This window comes from Bombus huntii, chromosome 8 (genome assembly GCF_024542735.1).
Source record: "Bombus huntii isolate Logan2020A chromosome 8, iyBomHunt1.1, whole genome shotgun sequence".
In the NCBI taxonomy this organism is placed as follows: domain Eukaryota; kingdom Metazoa; phylum Arthropoda; class Insecta; order Hymenoptera; family Apidae; genus Bombus; species Bombus huntii.
This window is the reverse complement of record NC_066245.1, coordinates 2,326,019-2,349,147: the sequence shown is the minus strand read 5'-3', so window position 1 is coordinate 2,349,147 and position 23,129 is coordinate 2,326,019. Positions and strand designations below refer to the sequence as shown.

The window sequence follows — 23,129 nt, the reverse complement described above, 5'->3', positions numbered from 1 at the left end:
ATTCCTCGGCGTGTTTCTTCTTTCCACGTACACCTGTTTCCTGGTTGCCATTAAACCGGCATTTCCTAATATCTCTGACGAGTTTCAACGATGCTTCACCGCGCATCTCGAGAAAGAAAGAGGATTCGTTCATTATGTTGATTCGTCTCACGCGTTGAACTGGGTCGTCGAGCAGATTAACCTTGCGAGTTACACAACTTTTCCAACGCACGACGATACACTTTCAGGAGAGTTTAGAACAAAAAAACACAGAGCAAGGGCAAAAGGGTTCTCGGTCGTGTTCGTTTGGCGTAAACGGTCATCGAACAATCACGAGTTCGTAATCTCATTTACGACGTTCAAAAAAGCTGCTTTTCGAGCATTTGCGATTTTCTACGATTTTCCAAAGAACGGTCGTTTACACCTCAATTTTACTAAAGCGGACGAGGAAGCGGTCTGTTTGCAGGACAATTCGATCGGATGGAAAGTCGAAGGGTTCGTAAGAAAAACGATCGGCGTCAAATTTTACGATTCTTCGGCTCTACGTGCGTAACGTGATAGAAGCGAGGCTTCTAAAAAATGATCCGACAAATCGATAGCGGCAGATTGCGAAGGGCTTGCAGATGAAAAATGGGCAACTAGGAATAAGAAAGGAGGAATAGAGAACAGAGAACGATCGGAAAGAGTAACAAAGATCGTTGATGCGTGAGATGTAATCGAGGAGTGAAAATGGCTCGGGGAATAGCTTTCTGCCGGTTCTCTTGTTCGCTCGCGCGTTCTCTAGTTCCGTGGGAATATACGCGATAATGGAAGGCAGAGACGGTCGACGAAATTAATTTGGCGAGATTCGAGGCTGTCACGCGGGGGAAGTAAACGAGAAAACGCGTGCAAATGTAGCGCGGGTGCCGCAACGATTATGCACTTGTGCATTCGTTAAGCCCACTTTATTTAATGATTTCGTGTTCGAATATAGTTACTGAATAACCGCTTACTCGTGATTCTCGACGCTCGTAATAAAGACGATAAATGCATCTGCGCGCGCAAACGCTCGTGTTCTGTCTGTTATCTCGTTCGCTCTTTCGCCGGCGGCTAGACGTCTCGTTTTAGCAATTGAATCGACCTATTTCTCCCTGCGGATCGTTCGATTCTTCGTTAAAAAGGAAAACAAAAGGGAGAAAGGGAGAGGCGTTTAAAAAGGAGAAAAAAGAAAATCTATCGCCGCAAGGTAGTCCGTCGGTTTTATTATTAAATACAACACGATGCACGCGGTACAGCGAGAATGTAACGAGACTGGTAAAGAAAAAGAAAAAAACAATAAACCGAAGATCGCAGAAGAAAAGTCTGATAAATACGTTTTTATCTTCTGATTTTTACGTCGCTTTGCGATTAAACGGGAAAATTTTAATGTGACACAATTGAAAAGAAAGACAACCCGTTTGGTCGTGATTACACGGAGAGGGGTTAGGTTGGGGTTAGGTTAGGTGGCAAAAAATAAATCAAACTTGTAGATTTATACAAAATGGGCGATACAAGTGATAGGCAAAATAGGCAAATCGAGCAATGGCACGGTCATTACCACTGCTGGAAATGCCAATTTTTCCGCCTATCGTTTACCCCCTAGACGCTCTTTGTATAATCACGGCCTTAGGATTCGATGGTACGAGTCTTTTAAAAATAGCTTATTGGTAGTGAGCGAGACGCGTACAGATACAGCTTTGTATACGCTTCTTACCCCTGTTTGATTTTAAATTAACGAAACACTACAGGTTTCTATTGAATTTTCGCTACAGGATTTTAACTTACTTATAAAACTTTACGTGCTAGGAGTAAAAAATGTGCCACGATACGGAATACCGAGTCCGGGTCCTATTCCACGCGATTAAACCGACTATCGAGTTATTTTCTCTTTTGCATTTTTTATTCTTCATTTTCATTCGTCCTTTCGTTGCTAAACGCGTCATTTATACCTGAATTGTCGGAGGAACGGGCGAACGAACGAACGAGCGGACCAGTGAACGAAGAACGATCGTTAGACCGATTCCGAGTCGAATAGAGCCGATTCTCGGAAATACATGCGAAATCCTCTCTTCTTTTTTTGCTCCATTCTTCGCCTCTCAGCTATTTCTTTCTTTTGTTTTTTTTTTTTTTTTACGCCAACGATTTTTTGCGCTGCTTGACACGCATTATTATCGCTACTAAACGAGTTTTAGCACGCTAACGAGCTCCAACCACGACGAATCCACTTTCGATAAACACTGAACGCGGTTGCTAGCAAGATCGATATCCGGTTAATGATGTCTCTCGTCGAACGATCGAGAAGCTCGAGAAAAGTAATTAATCGCACATAGGATCGGATCGGAGCGGAGCGAATCGCAACGAGCAGTTCAACGTTTGGCTCGTCTTACCCTGTAAAAACGAATAAACGAGTAATCTCACTCACACTTTTTCCCGCTATTAGATTCAAAATTAGACTACTCGCTAGACTACCGTCCGTCGTTTGACTCAAAACAGGTTACGTACTCTATCCTTTGTATCGTCGAGTGTTCCCGCTCGGAGAAATAAAGCTCGATTTCAACCGGAGGCGAAATTAAACCCTGCCACGGTGGTCGTCGATGACTTACGTTTCCGCTAAATTTCTTGGCAATCGATAAGTATCCATGTGTAATATATACGCGATGAAGAAGGACGAAAAGAAGTCGTGGCTTCTTAGAAAAACATCTAAACAGTGACATTCTAAACCAAAGTACCCGCTGGAAATAGAAGTTCGATTGAAGCGTGAAAATTTGAGAACCGCAGCGAGGTTAAAAGACACCTCCTGTTGTCTCGCAGAGCCGTCAATCTGTCCCCCCAAAAATCATGGACCTTCGACACCGGAGGTGCAGCCCCAAAAATATCCGGTTGCAGTCTGTTGTAAACTACATATGTACAAATATGCTGCTGCACCGACGACTGACAGAGAGCGAGGCGAAAGGGAAAGGGAAAGGGAAGGTGGAAGGGGAAGCAGAAAGAAGGGACGTGGCTATGTCGGTAGAGTCGATAAAGCATTGTGAGAGGATGACTAGGAGGAAGCTGATGGTAGGTGTCAACGATGCAAACATTAGCATACGGTGGATATTGCGAGCACATTAACCTTCGGAAATTGGAAAACACGACGATGAGTTGGAAAAGTACGCACACTCGGTTCCATGGGATGAAATCCGAGATACGGGAAAGTAACGACGAGCCCGGGGTAAACGTAGGTTTATACACAGATCCATGGACATACGATACACTCTTTCGGCCGAAAAGTTTCCCTTCTATTTCTCTAGTGCTGATATCGGCCCACTCTCCACGCTCTCGACTCTCTCGGTTTTGCCAGCTGCACGCAGCCCATATTTCGGAGTATCCACGTAATCCGAGAAGCAGAACGAAAATCGTTCAACGCTGCACCGTTCTTTCGTCGATTCTAGATCGATTCGAGAGTCTCGGTACATGTGTAGCTAAGTATTAGGTTGTCTTTCTTTTACAGACACGTCTTTTACAACGATGCATCTTTATACAACCACGAAACCTAATCTGTCGAACGTTTCGATCTTTATTTTGATAGAACAAAATCGATCATACGTAATTCGATAAAATAATATAAAACGATAAATGTTGTGTTATTTTTTTATAAAACGAAAGAAACTTTTCGGACAACCTAATATGTACCTACATATGTCTACAGGGTGACTTGTTACTAATAGGAAAAGTAGGAAAAAAAGAAGGGTGCAAAAGTTAAAAACGTAAAGTAACATTTTCTTACGCGGCTTAAGTTTCGTTTTAGAAAAAGTTAACTGTGAATTCTCGATGTCACGAATATGGATCTTACTACAGGTTTAATCTTATTAGGTACAAACTTTCAAAGATATTTCCTTATATCTGCCTTCTTATTTTAAACGTTTCCTATTAAAAATATTCGCGCGCGATCAGCCTATGTAAATCTTTGAAGCATCAAGTTTCCGCAGGAAATGGTGAAACGTTAAATACCTAGAAGGATAACGATACGGACTCGGACGATCGGCAAATCTTTTAATCGTAACAAATGTAAATTTTCTCTCGTTAATTAATAAGTCGAGGGAAAGAGATGTTAAATACTTTACGAGAGCGAATGTTAACTAATGTTAAACTAACACCTCTGCTGTGTTTGCGTATTGTATACCGGAGAATATGCAACGAAACCGGAAATTTTCAAGAATGGGTATAATCACGGCAGAAATTATATGAAACGCTTCACGTTCTGCCAAATAGATGCTTGATTCTTCTCTTCCTATTAAATATCTATGGAATTAAATTTCCTTCGTTACCGGTCGTAATTTACGCATCCTCTTTCACAATTTCCCAATTTTGCGACTAGGATAATCGAATAATCTCATTTGATTGTTTTTACCAAAGTTACTACAACGATATTTATCTCTCGTCTATTATCCGTAATTTCACTCGCTCTGAGTGATACTGATATTAGCTCAATTGTGCAAGAAAAAGTCCAAAGACGCTAAACAAATATACTGAACGAAAGCACTGGATTCGTACGGAAATATTCTATTCTTTGTCTTTAATTTACATTTCCATGTAGAATCATTCCCTTTCTGCTCGTTATCGTCAGTTACAAGACACTTTGTGCATATACGACGCGCCGTCCCTTTGTCCCAATAAAAACACCATTTCCTACTATCTCTGACACGTTCACGATGCTTTTCTTCGATGATGTTGGTACATGTTGGTACAAGACTTCGTTGATACGCGTGCAAAAAATCTCGTCTAGTTATCATAATTTTCGATTACTTTGAAATACAGTATTCAACTAGTAGCAGATTTTCGCTGCTGTTTCGCTACTTCTTCGGTCATCTGCAGCCCTTTGTCCTTCGAAGCTTGTGTCCGCCTTTATCTATCTATCCTATCCGTCTGTCTGCCTGGCTGTCTGTCTGTCTGTCTGTTTGGTTCTAACTGTGCATCACTCACCCTTTATCGCGCTAACGCTTCGAGATCTAATCAACGTCGACCTTAGTCAAGCGATTGTTCCATGTGCGACAGCATCGAATGCGACTGGATCGATAAGGTGCATCATACCAATAATTTTCCTGTATAGTAGGCGAGAACGATACAGTAAGCATGTAAAATCGTTCGGTAATTAAAGTTCGTAAATGTATTGGGAATTTAGAACCGGTTCCTGCTTCGCGGTATATTTACAGAAATTTGTCTCCCGCTAAAAGGAACAGATTCTTCTTTTTTTAAGATCCTCGATAGGCTATTGTAAAATAACGACTGAATATTTTTAATCGAACGAAGAAGGAACAAAGATTACGAAAAGAAAATGAAAGATACCTCTGCGTCTCGAATGTTTCAAAAAATGTAATGGATAGAACAAGTTCTAACCTTAAAATTGCGGTATATCGATTGTGCTTACTATATCGTTCGATTGTTCGGCGAGTCGATGTTAAAATGTCCGGAAATGGGATTGACGCGGCTGGAGAAAGAGGAAATATTCCGGAATAAAAGGAAACGGAGAGAAACAACGAGGAAGCGTGCCGCTTTAAATCGTCGCTTCCGTATCCAATTCGATATTCATCGGCAATTTCAAAATTTCGTGACTAATAATCGTGATAGGAAGCTGCTGCTGCCGCTGTTGCCAGTGGTGGAGGTTGTGGTTGTATTGGTTGTATCGGCGATAGCACTGTTACCAATACTGGTGGCCGTTTAATTAAAATGTCCCGACGAACTTACGGTGGTAACGGTGTTATTACGGTACCAACATGCACCGCACGTGTGTCCAGTGTCCAACAGATCGATAAAAATACACGCACGATCGAACTGCATGCAGTATCGATATATCGAATAACGACTATGTTTTCATGCATGCTGTAAACAATGCCACGACAAGCGAATACTTGATCGCCAGCGATAATTCGGCGTTCGGTGTTTCGTCCTCTGTTTCGACCCTTTTCGATACACGCGATTACCGGACCGCTTTTCATCCGAATATCTTGATCAATGTGAAACTAAAAGTAATCGATGTTCACCATCGATCGTAAGTATCGCGATGGAGAATGAAATTAACCTCAAATATTATTAGGAAATTACTAACCTCGAAGAATTATTACCTCGTTGGACATTTTGAATCAGGATAGGCAGACATTAGCGACATCTCAAGTAAATAAAGAAATCGTTATAATAAAAATACCTTCCGTTAATAAGATTAAATTTTTCTTCCTTTGTGTCCCTTGTCCGTTACCATACACACGCTCTCGCGCACGTACACAGAATAAGGAACGAATGAAAGAACGAAAACGAGGAATAGGAACAGCGTGGGGGTGAGAGGTAGGGAGAAGAAGGGGAGGAGGGGAGAAAACAACGGTGACGAGCGCGAGGGGTAGGTAGGAGGAACTGCCGAGATTCCGACTTTATTGGCGCAAATGGCAATTATCTGGAGTACGAGGAGTGTTCGAAGGAAAGAATTAAAATATTTCCACCGTTCTCAGCTGTCAAGTAATTTTTGCAATTTCATCCTCTACTCTCCGTTCCCCTCTACTCGTCCCCCCTCATCGCTATTCTGTAACGAACACTTTACGCGTTTCATCGACGCAATCGAGTCGTTATAACATGCGTCTACTAGCAAACTAATTGGAAATCTTGCGAGTCTCGCGACACCGTTCCACAACGAGACAATTTCTCTTCCCTTTTCCATACTCCGATTACTTACAGTTACTCCGAGAAGTACTTAGTCCAATAACTTACTAACTATATGCTAACAACGACTATAACAAGATTTAACTGTAAAGAGTGATTCACATGACTGAAACAAGCTATGTTTCCTTCTTGATTGAAGTTGGAACAAAACGTTAGAGTAGAAACGGCTATCACGTCCCCTTTTCTTTTTTGTTTTTAATTACGCTATTTTTTCTACTAAGAAAATGTATGTACTTGTTGGATCTTTTCGCTACGACCTTCGCTTAACCCAGATACGTTATTATATCGCCTTAATCATCACTGCCTGAATACTTTTACAAGTAATTTTATCTTAAAATTCGTGTGCCGAACACACGAATCCTCGCCAATCATTCATAACCACTTACGTAACAACTTTGAACATTAACGAAGTTCGCGAGCGCATTCAAGCGAAAGAAAAGATCGAACTCTTCTAACAATAAGTGCTATATATAGTTAAATCCATACGAAAGGTAAAACTTTTACAAGTAATAGAGGCTGCCGTCTGGGATACTTCATTGCCGATATAACATCGAAGGGTAAAGTAAAATTTTCAAAATATCTTGCAAAATCGAAAGACGAAGCGTGATCCTTTTCATCCTTTTACAGAGAGGCTATTCTCGTCTGATAATACGTCCATTCTCCCGACTAGGTAGACGAGAGAGAAGCATGCAGAAGTTGCATCGTGTCGCACGATATGCATTTAATTTAAGTTCCGATATTAAAGCGCGATACGCCCGTTTCCTTCGCCGATCAAATCCATACATCCGGAAAGGTGAGAGCACCAATTCTCGCTTTATCAAGTACAGAAAGCGACGCCTGCAGCTAACTCCGTTGCGATTCTCAAATTTTTATATTTCGATCTTGCCTCTACTTTAACGAGTAAAAAAGAAGGCTCGACATTTGGCTTTGGACATAGAATTGAAATGAGAAATCAGATACGATAGAAATAAGAAGCCCTTTTATTCAGTTCTTCGCGTTATGGTTATAAGGCAGAATGTTGAACGCTCGTAACGATAACGATCTAACCATCGTTCAACGACGTATTTATCGTTTTATCGAATCTTTAAAACCGATTCGATAGAACGTTCGTAACTTGGATCATTCGAAATTACGTGTAACAGAGAGGAACGCAAGAAGGAAAGAAAGAAGAAAAATAATACAGCATCCCCTAGATCGCAACGTGAGCGCTAAAATTAAACGGAACGCATACAAACGTATATGTACGGCAGGGCTAGCAACTTCGATAAACGACGAACGTTGGTAAACACACCTCGGGCCACTGTGTTTCTTGGAAATTTCTTTATCGTCGTGTTTATTTAAAGCGTACTTGCTTCACTAGTTCGAATACGATAAGAATAAAAGGTAAGCGCGTCCAGGTATGACCAAAGATACACTTCGTCAGAGGATCCACAATTGTGCTTCTATTTTATCTTACATTCCTGCGTGATTGTACGTCATAACATAACGTACATTCTTTTTGATACTAAAACAATAACTGAAACTACAATTACGTAATAATACTTTTCAGACACCTTGCTACGTATTCACTCCCATAACCCTTGTCTATTGTAAAATGCCACATTATCAAAAATATGGGAATAAAAATTATCGTTATCTTCGTCGATTGTCTTCGCTTAACTCTGATATGGCCACAGAATTCTTCATATCTCTGTTTAGTTTCAATCGAAAAATAGTCTCCTAGTATTTTATGAAAATGTTTAGTACAGGATTCAAACAAGAAAGAAATCAACCAAATATTGTCAATAACGATTCTTTCTCGTGTTACAATTTTTGTAACTGATTTTTGAGTTTTTAAACGTTTGGGAATTTTCCAACGATAAAAACACGTTACTCGATCGATAATAATCCAAAGAATTAAAATTTGATACTGCGATGTATACTATGTTATTGTACAGAGAGGTTTGAAATATACACATACATTCAATAACTGTGTCGCTCGACAACAGCAATTATCCATGAAAGCACACTCGATAGAATACTCACGCACGCAATATAAAATAAAAGAGAAAATAATACGCAGAGTTGATCTTTTATTCGCGAATGCTAAATCATCTTGTTCTATGAACTCCACTCTTCTCTATCTCCCCTTTTTCAATTTCTCAAGCCGATAGTTTGTATTATCTTATTCGCAATAAATCATCTTCCCTCAATGACAATTATGAAAGTTTATTATTATTATTCGCTAACAATCGCTGTACCATATTTGCCATTACTTACTGACGTGCGCCGTTTTGGAGATTATACTCGAATGGAGTATACCTCCATGTAACAATTTCGAATTAACTAAGTGTGTATACGTCCTTTGGACACAACGTTGTAAATCACCCCTATGAAACTCGCCAAATGTGTATTGTACCGCGAATCTTAAAATCGAACATATAAATAACGAAAAATAGACGAAATGGATCACAGAAAATTGTGCTTACCTTTAAAATGACAAAATCCATGTTTCGCAGGACTGGAGTTGATGACGAGGCGTGCTAATGACGTTTTACAAAGAAAAGCGATGGCAGATGAGAACGTTGAAGTCAAGATTGGTCGGGACGTGCTTGGTTTGGTGTACCAGAGATGAACAACGAAGAGCTCGAAAGAAGGATCAGATAGAATCAAACGGAAACCGAACGAAAGCAATTACGGTGGCGAACCTCCCACTCGACACTTCTTTCCACTTGTTCGAAACAACGAGGAATATCGACGTTGGCACTCACACACGGCACGAGGTGGCTAGATCGTCCTTACTTCGATGATCTAGCATCGTCGTAGCACGCCTCCTCGCGATTCCACGCCACAAATGCAAACGGACCGATTACTCGCATTGCATCGAATGCAACTTTTGCATTTATATGTTGACAAAAAAAAAGAGTGAGAGAGAGAAAGAGAGAGAGAGACAGGCAGACAGACTCTCGAGAACTCACAACTGTACGCGAGAAAAAACGAAAAGCGACGAGGCGAGGCGAGGCGAGGCGAGGCGAGGCAAAGCAAGGCAAAGCGAGACGAAGCGAAACGAGGCGAGACGAGACGAGACGAGACGAGACAAGACGAGACGAGACAAGACGAGATGAGACGAGATGAGATGAGGTACGATGAGACGCGGCGAGACGAGGCGAGGTAAAAGAAGGCAAACGGCGCGGTGCAACGTTGTAACACGCGAGAAAAATATTCAGCCAACACGCGTGCCGGCTTGGCGTCGACTGAATTCAACGGCAGTCGCGCGCCACGAGTGGGAGGCGTGTCTCGAGTGTACGATGAAAAGAGACCGAGGTATACTATCGCGACGGAGAAGGGATGAAGAAAGTGCGAGGCAGAGGGGAGAATAGTTTTCATTGCGTTAGACAGAGACGGGTAAAAGGATGAGCGACCGCCGCGACCGGCCGTCGGAGACCATAGTCACACTGGTTGCAACTGTTAGAGGGAGTTGAACGGCGTGCAGAGGAGTGGAGTGGAGTGGAGTGAAGTGGAGTGGAGCAGAGCGGAGCGCGGCGAAATGGAGTGAAGAGAAAAGGAGAGAAATGGTTTCAGGAGAAACGGACGCGACGGGATTGAACGGAACGGAATGGAATGGAATGAGATACATACATACCTCGACTCGTGAAAACGGACGAATGACACAAAGAGCAAAAGAGAGTTACACAAATGCTGATTATCCAAAACTACCGTTTGCGACGCTACCGTTGCGATAGCGTAGGTATGCACAGACACCGATAGCTCTTCCCTTTAACGATACCTATCGTGTGCTTCGTGTTTCTTCTTATGTTTCCGTTCCATTCCATCGAATCTTACAATCGACTTATCACGATTCGTACTAATGTTTCTTTCGTTTAATCAATTTCCGTTTCAATTTTTTCAATGCAACGCTTTTTGATTAGTTGCAACTGGAAACACGGAACCTCGATAAGCGATCTTGTGGATACATAAAAGTTACGTGATAAAAATCATCGTCATATTATATTCAATGGATGTTTATGCATTTATAAAAAATTTTTAAATGCAAAAATGCACAAAATGTAAGGAGGATATAAAAATAGTAAAATGTTCGAAATATGATACTGCTCGTGATATTTAATAAACGCAACAAATCTTTGAGTAGATTCTATATCTTTGCATTCACAAAAATATAAATTTATTCGTTCATTCGTTTACTGTTTGTACGATAAATATACTTCAGTGGTACAATTCTGTGCGCTTTCTATTCTCCCTTCTCTAATCTGTAATATTGTCACGTTTTTGGTCAATCACAAACTCGCGCGTAGTCTTGGCAAGAGACTACAAAATAAATACGTCGCTAGCTTATGAAGAGGTGATCAAATAGAAAATTCATAATCACGATCTTAACAAGAAAAGTTGTATAAAAAGCGACTGAAAAGTTACCAAGTTCCCGCGGCGCCGTCTCGTTTGTAATCCCAACTCTCCAACCCTTCCTCACCGCACTGCTCTCGAAGCCCACTCATAATTACCAAAGTTAATTTGCGAATCGCAATTTAATTGGCCAGTTCTTGAAGGTTCTTTAAACTTTGTCTTTCACGGAATAGGATTTTACGATGGTTCGGTTCAGTTCATTCCCGAAAACAACACAGTGGTTGCGTAAACGAACAAACCGATTTATATGATTGAAAGCAAATGCTATAAAACATAAGAAAAAAAAATACTTTTTCATGAAAGAAAAGTTAGTTTCCAAGAAGAAAGGAAATTATTAAAAATTGGTTACCAGCCTGTAACAAAAAGGATAGGTTATACCGAACAACATAGATAGTTACAGCATAGATATAATAGTTCAAACAAATTACAAACAGCACAATACATATGTAAGCAAATATCGAAGCATCTCCAATCTATATATTGTGTGTGCAATGGCATACTTTTGCGCATTAGTATACATATAATATACATACGTACATATGAGTGTAGATATACGTATGTCTCCTTTTATCTTCATTTCTGTAAGAAAGGGCAACAACGTTTCGAAAGAAGATACCTCCGACTCATTACCAAGCAACCACGAACGGATGTTCATAGATACGTATGCGAGACAGGGTTAAAGACAGGACAAAAGGGAAGAGAGATGTCGGCTTCCTGAGATTTTACCGTTAGCTGCTCTTGTTGAAACGAAAGAAAGAAAATTCTGCGTGACGGCGAGCCTTTTAATTAGGCTGTCTGTGATCTGCCAAGCATTTTTGCTTTCCTTATTCACCCTTCCCTATTCTTCCTCTTTCTTCTCCTTTCTCCTTTTCTTCATTCTTTTTCTCCTTCCTCAATTTTGTACTCGACTGATTGCGAGTCGATCACACTTCGCGCACCCACTCCTTAGATATGCCACATTTTCAAATATCAATTTCTCATTTAGTTCTTCTTTCTTAAGAAAGAAACAGAAGAAGGATGAAATATAATTCGTTATGTCTCTAATCTTACAATTAGAACATACATAGTATACAACGTAAACGAAAATATCCAACCTAACCACGATAAACAAATCGAACTGCGTTCTCGATAAAGAATACATAATTCTATCGAAACAATACTTGAGAACATAAAAATAAATTATTTGTGTATATAATATAACGTAAATTATATTAATGTATAGATATGTAGATGTAAATACAAATGAAATAACTTTAAATCGTCGCAATCGCGATATACGATCGACGCAACGAAATATGTAATATCTTTTTCTTTAATGATCGAGATATATTAATGATCAATGCACGATATATGATCTGGGTCTCCTTTCTTCTTTGAAAGAAGAGGAAACCGACAATGCAATACCTGTGACTGATACGCGACGGCATGTAATGACATCGAAAATATACTGGTAATTCAAGCGTTTCGTTTATAATCTAAGGAACGTGCTCCCTTTCATTGAGGCCGCGTGGAAATATGAAATAGGGAAGAGGATTGAGAAAGAGGAAAAGGAAGAGGAGGAGGAGGAATCGGTGTTCATCGACGGGAATTCAAAACGTGCAAAAGAGCGAACGCGTGAGCACGTTTGTAGAGAGTGGTACGAAAGTGATACACATACACACCTATCCGCGATCTCAATAGGCGTCGGGCCAGGAGAATAAATTAACGAGGTGTTTGTCCGCTATCACCACTCTTTTTCCAAGCCGGATTAAAATCACTCTGTCTTTAATAATTATACCGACCGAATACGTTAAATGAGGCGCGCGTCGCGACGTATTTACCACTGTTGCTTTTTGATAATGTTATTTACAGCTGTGATTTACAATAGATCGCCACTGAACCTCGCAATCCACGCGAATTACTTCCTCCCTACATTGTATATACCGTTAAGAAATAAAAGAGATATAAAATGCGACGTGTGGTAGTAAATTTTATTCGTTACGTTGAAAGAGAAGATGCGCTCACTGAATACGTATAAAGCATAAAAGCAAAACACTGGATATTGCTTTTCGGACCATTATCGGATACTATATCACTACGATCTCGCACTATGTGATAATTGTAAGATTACTATGCGCATATCATATTCAAAATATCAATTAATATTTAAAGGTTAAAAAATACACGTTTTGAAGGGTTGATTAACATTGCTAACATTTAATTAAATTATGTACATTAGGATAATAAAATCTGTTGCAATAAATATTTTTATGATACATGCAAGATTATGAAAAAACATTATTGTTGAAAGTAAGTATTTCTCTTCAAAATAAGAATTATATATCTTTTACGATTATGATACAAGGGAATTTATTTTCTTATTTTTCGACAAGTGTATCGAGTGAAAAGATTGTTAGGAAACATTCACATCATTCACTTCCCAGAAGTAATTTTCTCTAAAACCACTTATCCAAAGAAATGAATATTCATAAAAGGTCGATGAAATCGTGTCATTCGAAATCCTCGGCATTTGATCAAGGTTAAATTGAAATGCAAGATAATTTGAAAATCACAAGAAATTTGGCAGACAGTCAGGACCATGTTGTTGATTCTCATAGTTACTAAAGTATCAATTGTAGATAATGGAGGTTATCAAAGACGCCTCTGTCACTCAAAATCATAATTAAATAAACATATTTGTCTAGCTTTATATTTGTATCAAATAAATACTCCTGCATTCCATTTGTGACGATATATTCAACGTAATAATATTTGTGTAAAGGAAACAAATGTTGAATTTCAGCAAATATATGTTTTTCAAACTAAACAATTTCAAAATTGAGACAACTTCCAAAATGATCTATAACAAGACAAGAGCTCTAATCGCATAAACATATTAGAGTAAAAGCTTAAAATCTTTTTCCTTTATAAATTACAGATTCATTGCACTCTCAAATAGCTCCAACATCCTTTTCATCTCTTTACTAAAAGTTGAGAAAACAAATAAATGTTAGTATGATTACAGAACTGGAATACACAATACAAATGTAAAAACAGATACTCTAATACTCGCATTTGTTCTGCTAGCTTATATACAGGTCCCATTGATTTCGATAATTCTTCGCATTTTGCCATTAACTGATACATCGATTTAATATTGTGATCCACTGCATCGCACGTTTTACAAACAGCATCCCTATATGTTTCTAAACAGCCTACGGTGAGTGCAGATGCCTAAAAGTAACTTTGATGCAAAACCCTTTGAAAACTTAATGAAAGGAAAAATTTTCACAAAGCAAAAAAGAAGAAATATAATTGGAAAAGATAATTTACACTATGCAAAATGGCTGCCAAATTTTCTGTTAATGCATCAACAGAGGTGGCCACTTTTCTCGCTTCCATCTCTAATTCATTTAACACATTATGATCAAGAAGAGGCACCTGAGGCGTTAAGGCTTGCCTGTACAAACAAGGAGTAGAACTGCGAGAACCCGGAAAAGATGGAGTTTCTCCCTTTTTTGTTACAGGACTTGACAGTTTAATTTTGTTTTCTAAATCTTCCGCAACAAACAGTACCATATCACCATCTTGCATTACTGTCCCCTCAAGTTGCAAATATCCCATGGCTTTGTGATAACTTGGGGGATCTATATCGTCGTCCTCTATTGGACTAGATTCTCTATTCCTTAAATTTAGCTGGTCTGGTCTACCACCAATTCCGTTCATTTTCTCTAGGCTACCATCTAAAAATTTTGTTCCATCAATATCTGGTGAATCGATCAGCGATCTTAACTCCGAAACGGGTGGAGATGATTGTGAATCGAATGATATTTCCGAATATGACGCTGTCATCTCATGTAGCTGAAATAATTATAGTTAATGTCCCTAGTATTGCCCTTTTCGATCAATCACATTTTGCAAATATAAATAACAGTTTTTTTTACACAGGATTCATTAACTCTAACCTTACTCTGTCTTCATCGTAGTCGATAGCTGCATTCTTTTCACTACGTATTGTTGTTCCTTGTTTCGGATATGTTTCCCCTTCCTCTGATTCCATATTTAAAAAACAATTTATTTTTCCAGTCCTTTATAATAAAACAAACGTCCCTTTTATTTGACGTACGTCACAATTGATATAATGGAATAATACTGTCACAATTATCGATCCTTAAGGGACGTTTCTACTAAAACGATAGTTCTTCTGAAACAAATTTCTCTTAAAATTTAAGAAATAAATTTAAATAAAGAAATAATTATACAACTGTTCCAAAAACGTTTCATTAGAGTTACGGTATATTATCTCAATCCTCTATAATAATGAAAACTCGCCTTTAAACGAAAAATTATATTCGTTGATATCATATTGATATAAAGACGAATTTTCAGGTTAGTTAATTCATAGCTATATGCTGTCTGTTGTCATTTGTAAGTGTTGAACAACCAATATTTGACTGAAACTGATTAACCGATTAGTTGACTGAAAATTAAGAAAGATTTAATAGCATTTGATATAATGTACCATAATATGTCATCTCATGTTTATATCATTTCCACATTTACCCATAAGTGAATTAAATATGATTTACTCAGCGTACTAAAAGGCAGATATTGTTTATTGATCTAAATCTTTATTTTTCTCTGTTATAACAGATATAAAATGTGTGAAAATTATTTTATAGTTAAAGCAAGATTAAATTGAACTTTATCAAAATCATTTGATGACGATGCATTTTAGAATACCATTATTTTTTATCCTTGTCACCCTTATGAAATGCGTGTTTCCGCAAAATGATTTCTTTGATGAAGAACTAATGCTAAAACCATTACCAAGCAATCATGTCTATGCATATTTTCAATTTACTACTGTATGGGAAACCACAAAAGACATAACAACATGTAAGTTACAAGACATAAGTTACCAAATATAAAATTCTTTTTTATCCAAGTAGAAGTTAATATTTCAGTTCAACATTCTCATTTATTTCCAAGAGGACTTGGTGAAATTATAAGTCGTCACAATGTAAATGAATTACATCTTACATTAACCAAAGGATTGTGGAATTACCAAAAATGGGGATATCCTTATCATGATGCTGGTCCTGGTGCTGAAATATATTCATGGTTCCACGAAGATGTTAATAAGTAGAGTATCACTTTGAACTCAATAAACACAATGTATTACTCTAAAAATTGTATGAATGATATTAATAACAAAATTATTTTTTATTGTTATAGTGTTGATGATGAGTGGAAAGGTTTAACAAATGCACTAGCTGGCTTATTTTGTGCTTCCTTGAATTTTATTAATCCTGCAAACAGTATGTCTCCAGAATTTACATTCCGTCCTACAGGGGTAGTAGATCACAGTATCAATTCTAGTCATTTACGTTATTCATCATTACCAAAAGAAATAGTTTGCACTGAAAATTTAACACCATTTAAAAAATTATTGCCATGTAATTCTAAGGTATATGTGAAAAATAGAGACTTGTATTTATTTTGTGTAATAGATACTGATATATATGATGTTTTAATAGAAAGGCTTGGCAACCTTATTAAACTCTGCTTATATTCACAACACAAACTATCATTCCATTGGAGTACATTTTCGAGTTATATGCTCAAACACAGTCTGCACTAAAACATCATTAGAGTTACGTCAGTCTGTTTCATTGATATATGACACAATGACCGATGTATCACAGGTAAATTTTTAACAAAATTTTGTGTTATAAGAAATTTCTGGTACTCATATGAATTTTCCTTCAGAATTGGTCAGTTCGAAAATTTTTTGGAATGGGTATTAGAGGAGCATGCCCTCTTGCTACATTAAGCAATGTATATATTGACATATCTAATAATAATACTAATCAAGTTTATGAGTTAATACCTCCTCCAAGTGCGAAGGTCGTTAGTCTTCGAGGAGGACAATTAAATGAAATAGCTGTTTATGACATTAGATCGCTTTCTTTAAAAGGAATATTTAATATTGAAGTTCTATATAATACTACTCATACAGCTGGTTTAAATTATCCTTCAATTCTATATGCAAATAGATATGTCATTGGTTTGTAATACTACTTAAATTATAATAGATACATATGTGGGGAGAAATAGCAAAATAAAAATTCTTTTCTGCAGGATATGGACAAGAAAGAGGTAGTTTAGTAACAAAAATTTACAATAATTACTGGCAAACACTCGATATTATTTTATTAGAAAGTATTCCATGGTATTTGCCAGTATATTTACATTCTGTCAAAATAATTTGTGGGGCAAAAAATATTATACCATGTGAGTAGTTGTATTCACATATATCATATATCATTGTATTCATCATAGGCAGTGATATATTCATTGTAATTATTTGTATTTTTTTTGTTTCTGTGATCTTTTCTTTGTTGTCTTAATCTGTTGAAATTTTGTATATAGTGACACAGCGTTATCTACCAGGCAAGGAACGAAAAAGTCCTTACTATTTGGAACTTATTTTACGTTTACCACCACAATCAGTAACTAAATTTTCTATAGAAATGGATTATTCATTTCTTAAGTGGCAAGAATACCCGCCAGATGCAAATCATGGGTTTTACATGGGTCCTGCTATAATCACTGCATTACTTCCAATTGCAAGAAATTATACTGCGTTACCACTCGATGGAAGTACCATAACATCAAGGTTAAAAATGTCTACATTAGTAATTAATATTACAACATATGTATAATATTTAACACTCAAGTTTTGCTAAAGCATAATTAAATTTTCAGTTTCAATGCTTCAAGAGAAGGCTATCTAGTACAGCTAAGAACTGAATCTTTACTAGTTAGTTTACCAACGCCTGATTTTAGTATGCCCTACAATGTAATTTGTTTAGCCTGTACAGCAATTGCCCTAGCATTTGGTCCACTTCATAACATTTCAACTAAAAGATTAGTTTTGAAACGTGTTGAAATGGATTGGAAGGAAAAATTATTATCGTCTTTAATGAAAAAGATCGTTAAATCAAAAAAGAAAGAAGAATGAAAAGTGTAATTTATTATTTGGTTCTAAATATATATGCATTTTTAAATAAGACAAAAATTTTTGTTAAAATATAAATGGAAACAAAATACAAATACAATCATCTTGCAATGAGGTACATTAACGAAGTTTATCATAAAGAAAATTAACAATTCATCTCGATTTTATTTATCTTTTCCTTAACTTCTTCTCTTTCTCTATAGTATATAATATATAAAAATGCGTAGGCTTATCTTTTATTATATAACAAATATTATTTGACATTTCCCTTTAATGAAAATACCGAGTTTGTTATTTTACAGTTGAGAGTTTCTTGTAATGATCGACAGTCTACTGCAAATAATAAAACATTATGATTTAACGTTATTTTACGCATTTTAAAATCATATAAAAGTAAAATAATAAATATTGTAATAAATGTAACACGCATACAATGAATACTATATACTAAATAATCATTATTTTATGGTGCTGGTCTAAGGATTGGGGATAAATTTGTAAATGTATTTAACATTGTACTATGGTACTTGTCTGTATAATTTTCAACATCGTTATTTAAAATATTATCCGATAGCCACTCGCATTTTTCATGTTCTAACTGAAATTTAGTTGAAGAAAATTTTTCTAAGAATGATTCTGTTACACCTTTGACATCATGAGATAAACAACTCATTGAATCTTTATTTTCGTTCGAAGATGCAGGAGTACATGTATTTTCTTCCTCATCCGAAGAGCATAGATCGATTACTGCAATCGCTTCCGACGGTCTTATACACGATGCGATCTCTTTAATTGAATGAATGGTAGTCGTATTATTTTCGCCAGAAGAACATTTACCTCCAAAATCAATTAATTCTACATTGATAATTTCATTGCCAACTACCTTTTCTACGTTTTCTTTCATCGTGTTTATGTCACTTTCATCACTTGGAGCTTTACGTTTTGAAGGAACGTTTGGTCCTGTTTTTCCTTCATTATGTGTTATCATTTTCTTGTTTACAATAGAAACATTTTGAATAAGACATTGATATTTTGGCTGATTTTGTTTAAAATCATGTATTTGTTCCTGGGTCAATCGATTTAGAATAACAAAAACAGGTCGACAAACAACATACAGTAACTGTGATTGTATGCTCAACACTAAAAAGAAAAAGAACAGTTCTTATATATATCATAGAAAACATATTATAATAACATTTAAAAAACGTAGAAATAAGGGAAACGAAACCCTATGAAACTCCCCCAAAGATTAAGCACTTACTTGGTTTCTTTTTAACAGAATTTACAAATTTATATTGGTGCACATAATCGCATGCCAGTTTATCTCGATTTGGTTTATATGTAACACTCCATTTATCGTTATCAACGTCCGCTTGCAACCACTTTGGTTTAGACGAGCTGTTTAAGACAGGAGCAATGAGATGTCTTTCTATCCTTTCTAGCCTTTCTTGTTGCGTTTCTTCTGTCATTGCCTTGGATCTTTTAGCTAATAATATACCAGCAGGAGAAGAAAAAGGAATAGTCGGACATCTTGTAAAATTTACAAACCCTCTAACACGGCGGGAGGTTCGGCTAATGATATTATTGTTATTATTAACTGTAGCATCATTGTGAATTTCAACTGATTTCGATTCCGATTTCACTGAACACAAGTGAAAATATTCCAAGAACTGGTTTTGCCTTAATTCAGGCTCTACAATCGACAAGTCCGGAGTTGTAGATCGAGAATTGCTTCCGTTATGTTCTTGTTCATAACATACACTTTCATGTTCCTTTAATATACAAAATTGCTATTAATTTCATTTATGTTTTTTATTAGAATTCATATAAACACACACATTTGATGTGTGTACCTTCATTTTCTCTAGGCCTATAAATTCCGCATCACAATTATCACATAGATAAATATCTCCTGTTGGTGTATGATTCATCATAACGGAATGCTGTTGCTGTTTCGTATAGGAAGAAATTACTCCTCTACAAGATAACAACTTCTTTCGTGGACTTTCACAAGTTCTATCATAATTCTGTAATTAAAATAAAATTTCTTTATTTATTTTTTATAAAGTTTTTAGTATTCTACAAAGCAAAGTAAGATGTGAATACAAGAACAAACCATATTTTCATTGCGAAATGTCACTAATAGCTTGCCAGTACTTTTGTGATACAAACTTGTTGTAGAGTCCCAATTATTAACATATTGTAGATCTTCTTGCGAGTACCGTGCAAGATATGAGCAAAAACGTAAGAGATATTCACTTCTATGGTATGTATAACATCTAAATACTAATTTTTTTAAATTGGCCATCCAGTTCTAAAATATAATTTTACATTTTAAAAGTTAAATACTTTACCATTGAGGAAACAATTATATCATTATATTTTTACTCAGATAATTAACTTACATCATTTACTCTTTTAGGTCTTGTTAAAGGATTTGAAAATTTAACTTCTTTTGGCCACCACCTCGGTTCACTGATCACTTCGTTAGTATCATGGCCCAAGGAGCATTTAACCATGAATGTAACAAAACGTTCTAATTGTGTCTAAAATCAAACATTACCTTTATAATACTTATACTACTAATAATTTATTACAAAATATAAGTTTCATTACCACATGATTACTTAAAATTCATTCTAAATGTATAAGTATAAAAAGTAATATTCTTACCACAGTAATTTTTTCCAATGACGTTGGATGTCCATTGGCAAATAAAAGCGGAAGATTAGATACCACAGAAGCTTCCTCCAAAGAACTGCTTTCTATTTCCATAGGATCTGTATCGACCATCACACATTCGTTCATTTCACTGGGCACCAGATTTTGAGGTAAACCTACCCCGTATTCTTGTTCTTGCAACATTGAGTATTTCATGTTTTCAAAGCTATCTGCATTATTTTCACTTAAGGTACATTTTCCTTTATAAAGCTGTTTTCCATTTCTGCTTATTCTGCATACAAAAATATTGTCTTGAAGGCTACAGATGTTATTTATTTTGTGAATTAAAATAGCAATGGAAAAAAGTGATGAACATAAAATACTTTTATTTATAATTAAAATCTATTCACAAAATCAAGAAACAAATTGATGTATTTATATGTACTGTTCATAATTTTGTTCATACATAAAGTACTGAACAATTTTGTATGCGTACTTCTGACAATTGTGAAAACTAGAAAATAAATGACATGAAGCATTACATGGATCAACTCATCTTGTTTATATTTTATTAATATCTAATTATAATCAAATATAGATGAAAGTTAGATTTTAATGAAATATATCATAAGAATGAAAACCGAACAAAATGAATACAATATACATGTTAAGAGATATAAAAAATTAATTAGTTTTTTAAACAAAAAAAAAACAAATTTACAGCTAGCAATCGTATACCTTTTCAGACGATCTAAAGATTTTTCTTCCTCCGTATTTTCAGACTGATATTCCACACGATTAAAAATCTTCCTGATCACTGATTTGTAAATTACAATTTGTATGCAATTTAATATATAAGTTGCACAATAACCAGATTATCGAATAATTTTAAGACAAAACTGCTATAATGAAGATACATCCTCGCATTATCTTTGTAATATTTGTTAAAATTTGAAAAAGCTTAAGACGAATACGGATTTAAATGTGCAACCTACGTGTACTTTTGTAAAAGTTAATTTACTATTTAAATTGGCAGATGTGGTGTAAGTGGTAAAAACGACATCTGAATTATAAAACTAGTCTGTACCCCGTTCGATTGAGGTTCGAAAGTGGAAAGGCACGCGTCTTAATACGAATTTACAGATGTATGTATACATGTACTGACAGTTCCCTCCGTGGTTCCCTCCTTGAACAGAATATTTTGCCACGATAAAGCACGGTATAATTCAAGATGGCGGAACGAATCAGCTTAATTCGCGGTGGCTAATAATCGTTCGTAAATTATTTTACTTCTCACATGATGCATTCCTTTTTAGGTTTTATTTTACTTTCTTGTTATTTCGATTTTTCTTTTTACTAATGATGCCACATCACATGTACAACTTTTTCTTACTTAATACAAAAATACCGATAACTGATTTAGGAAGATTTTGAAATTCTTGAAATTCCCCATTCATCGGTGGTTGTTCTTCCTCTCTATCGTTTCTGGTCACGATCATATAGGCAGTCACATTCGCTAGGGAAAACCGTCCGTCTTTTGAGTGAAAAATGTTCAAGATGGAGGGCACGAGAAGGTTTCGTTCTGCAAGACAGATAAAATGAGTGGAGTGTCTCTGTCTTTGTCTGAGCATTCATAGAATTTATATATGCACACGTAGTATGCATGCATGCATGTATATACATGTGCATATACCCAGAACGAGACCTTTTCTTACCCTCCACTTTGACTTTTTTCGACTCAAAAGGCAGACAGTTTCGTCAATGCTTTCGGTATAGAAATGTTCAGACCTGTTTATATGACCGTGGTTTCGGCTACGGTCATTCCAGCTAAATGTAAATATTTGTTAATAATAAACTCGTCAAATATTTTTCCACTATCATTCAATGAGCTACTCAAACGATTCGTAAATTCAAAATTTATGTTATTTATTTAATTGTACAGTATTTTATATCTAAACAAAATTAACGAATAATATACAACGAAAATAACACTATTTTTCAATTTTTCTCTTTAATAAAAATTATTAGCTGAATGAATTTTATGTTAAATATTTAAGATGTACGTATATAAATAAGTATGTTTTTAATATATATGTAAGTGAGTCTCATACCTATACATTATGTACACGTATGTTTCAAAGAGCGCAGTAAATTGAAAAATTATATACTAGCTTTTACGTAAGTTCAAAGAAGAACCAAAAAATTCAATATTAATTTTACATTCAAATCCTTAGATTATGTTAGTGAGGAACTAGTGATTCAACAAATACTTGGTGTAAATGTAACCTTTCTGGTGTAACTTGATGTAACATGTAACCAGTATCTGACAGTACCATTAGTCTCTTACGTTTGCCGCCAGAGTGCCGATATCGCAACTAAAGTT

The 23,129-nt window shown here is 36.1% G+C and overlaps 4 protein-coding genes across 14 annotated transcripts in view; 1 reads left to right on the top strand and 3 right to left on the bottom strand.

The window, feature by feature from the left end:
- The window catches only part of LOC126868794 (PDZ domain-containing RING finger protein 4), a 58,730-nt gene extending 48,656 nt beyond the window's left edge, over positions 1 to 10,074 (bottom strand). The window contains exon 1 of the mRNA XM_050624666.1: positions 9,153 to 10,074. Within this exon, the coding sequence (XP_050480623.1) occupies positions 9,153 to 9,173 (21 nt within the window). The 5' untranslated portion in view covers positions 9,174 to 10,074. The remainder of the gene's footprint in view (positions 1 to 9,152) is intronic.
- A 3,174-nt stretch (positions 10,075 to 13,248) lies between these two features.
- On the bottom strand, positions 13,249 to 15,259 carry LOC126868812 (BLOC-1-related complex subunit 6). Of its 3 annotated transcripts, XM_050624717.1 has the most exons (4): positions 15,032 to 15,259; positions 14,395 to 14,922; positions 14,135 to 14,295; positions 13,249 to 14,045 (listed from the first exon to the last, which is right to left on the bottom strand). In XM_050624717.1, exons 1-4 carry the CDS (start codon positions 15,119 to 15,121, stop codon positions 13,994 to 13,996), a joined length of 831 nt encoding a protein of 276 aa, XP_050480674.1. In that variant the 5' UTR covers positions 15,122 to 15,259; the 3' UTR covers positions 13,249 to 13,993. The 3 variants fall into 3 exon arrangements, with proteins under 3 accessions (XP_050480674.1, XP_050480673.1, XP_050480675.1); XM_050624716.1 differs by having other exon boundaries at positions 13,249 to 14,295; XM_050624718.1 differs by having other exon boundaries at positions 13,249 to 14,295; positions 15,027 to 15,210.
- Positions 15,260 to 15,291: 32 nt separating this feature from the next.
- LOC126868803 (GPI transamidase component PIG-T) lies at positions 15,292 to 18,239 on the top strand. 4 transcript variants are annotated; one of them, XM_050624694.1, is made up of 9 exons: positions 15,292 to 15,450; positions 15,715 to 15,960; positions 16,029 to 16,206; positions 16,300 to 16,531; positions 16,602 to 16,769; positions 16,834 to 17,131; positions 17,206 to 17,358; positions 17,497 to 17,743; positions 17,833 to 18,239. In XM_050624694.1, exons 2-9 carry the CDS (start codon positions 15,783 to 15,785, stop codon positions 18,086 to 18,088), a joined length of 1,710 nt encoding a protein of 569 aa, XP_050480651.1. In that variant the 5' UTR covers positions 15,292 to 15,450; positions 15,715 to 15,782; the 3' UTR covers positions 18,089 to 18,239. The 4 variants fall into 4 exon arrangements, with proteins under 4 accessions (XP_050480651.1, XP_050480650.1, XP_050480652.1 ...); XM_050624693.1 differs by having other exon boundaries at positions 15,369 to 15,489; XM_050624695.1 differs by lacking the exon at positions 15,292 to 15,450 and adding an exon at positions 15,458 to 15,665 and having other exon boundaries at positions 15,744 to 15,960.
- On the bottom strand, positions 18,081 to 23,092 carry LOC126868798 (uncharacterized). 6 transcript variants are annotated; one of them, XM_050624676.1, is made up of 8 exons: positions 21,742 to 22,283; positions 21,485 to 21,648; positions 20,759 to 21,038; positions 20,491 to 20,631; positions 20,202 to 20,399; positions 19,939 to 20,112; positions 19,347 to 19,857; positions 18,081 to 19,225 (listed from the first exon to the last, which is right to left on the bottom strand). In XM_050624676.1, the coding sequence occupies exons 3-8, from the start codon at positions 20,960 to 20,962 to the stop codon at positions 18,549 to 18,551; spliced, it is 1,905 nt and encodes a 634-aa protein (XP_050480633.1). In that variant the 5' UTR covers positions 20,963 to 21,038; positions 21,485 to 21,648; positions 21,742 to 22,283; the 3' UTR covers positions 18,081 to 18,548. The 6 variants fall into 6 exon arrangements, with proteins under 6 accessions (XP_050480633.1, XP_050480634.1, XP_050480632.1 ...); XM_050624677.1 differs by having other exon boundaries at positions 21,485 to 21,645; XM_050624675.1 differs by having other exon boundaries at positions 21,485 to 21,932; positions 22,044 to 22,283.
- Between the last annotated feature and the right edge of the window lie 37 nt (positions 23,093 to 23,129).

What these genes read in the sequence shown, in the direction of transcription:
- LOC126868812 (XM_050624716.1), bottom strand. Translation starts at nt 15,121, where the DNA reads ATGGAATCAGAGGAAGGGGAAACATATCCGAAACAAGGAACAACAATA. An exon ending in TCGACTACGATGAAGACAGA is followed by an intron (nt 14,923 to 15,031) that starts GTAAGGTTAGAG and finishes TAATTATTTCAG; the next exon opens with CTACATGAGATGACAGCGTC. An exon ending in TGGCAGCCATTTTGCATAGT is followed by an intron (nt 14,296 to 14,394) that starts GTAAATTATCTT and finishes AGTTACTTTTAG; the next exon opens with GCATCTGCACTCACCGTAGG.
- LOC126868798 (XM_050624673.1), bottom strand. Translation starts at nt 23,082, where the DNA reads ATGGTACTGTCAGATACTGGTTACATGTTACATCAAGTTACACCAGAA. An exon ending in CATCAAGTTACACCAGAAAG is followed by an intron (nt 21,039 to 23,032) that starts GTTACATTTACA and finishes TTTTGTATGCAG; the next exon opens with AATAAGCAGAAATGGAAAAC. An exon ending in TAGGCCTAGAGAAAATGAAG is followed by an intron (nt 19,858 to 19,938) that starts GTACACACATCA and finishes TGTATATTAAAG; the next exon opens with GAACATGAAAGTGTATGTTA.
- LOC126868803 (XM_050624694.1), top strand. Translation starts at nt 15,783, where the DNA reads ATGACGATGCATTTTAGAATACCATTATTTTTTATCCTTGTCACCCTT. An exon ending in TATTGCCATGTAATTCTAAG is followed by an intron (nt 16,532 to 16,601) that starts GTATATGTGAAA and finishes ATGTTTTAATAG; the next exon opens with AAAGGCTTGGCAACCTTATT. An exon ending in TGCAAATAGATATGTCATTG is followed by an intron (nt 17,132 to 17,205) that starts GTTTGTAATACT and finishes TCTTTTCTGCAG; the next exon opens with GATATGGACAAGAAAGAGGT.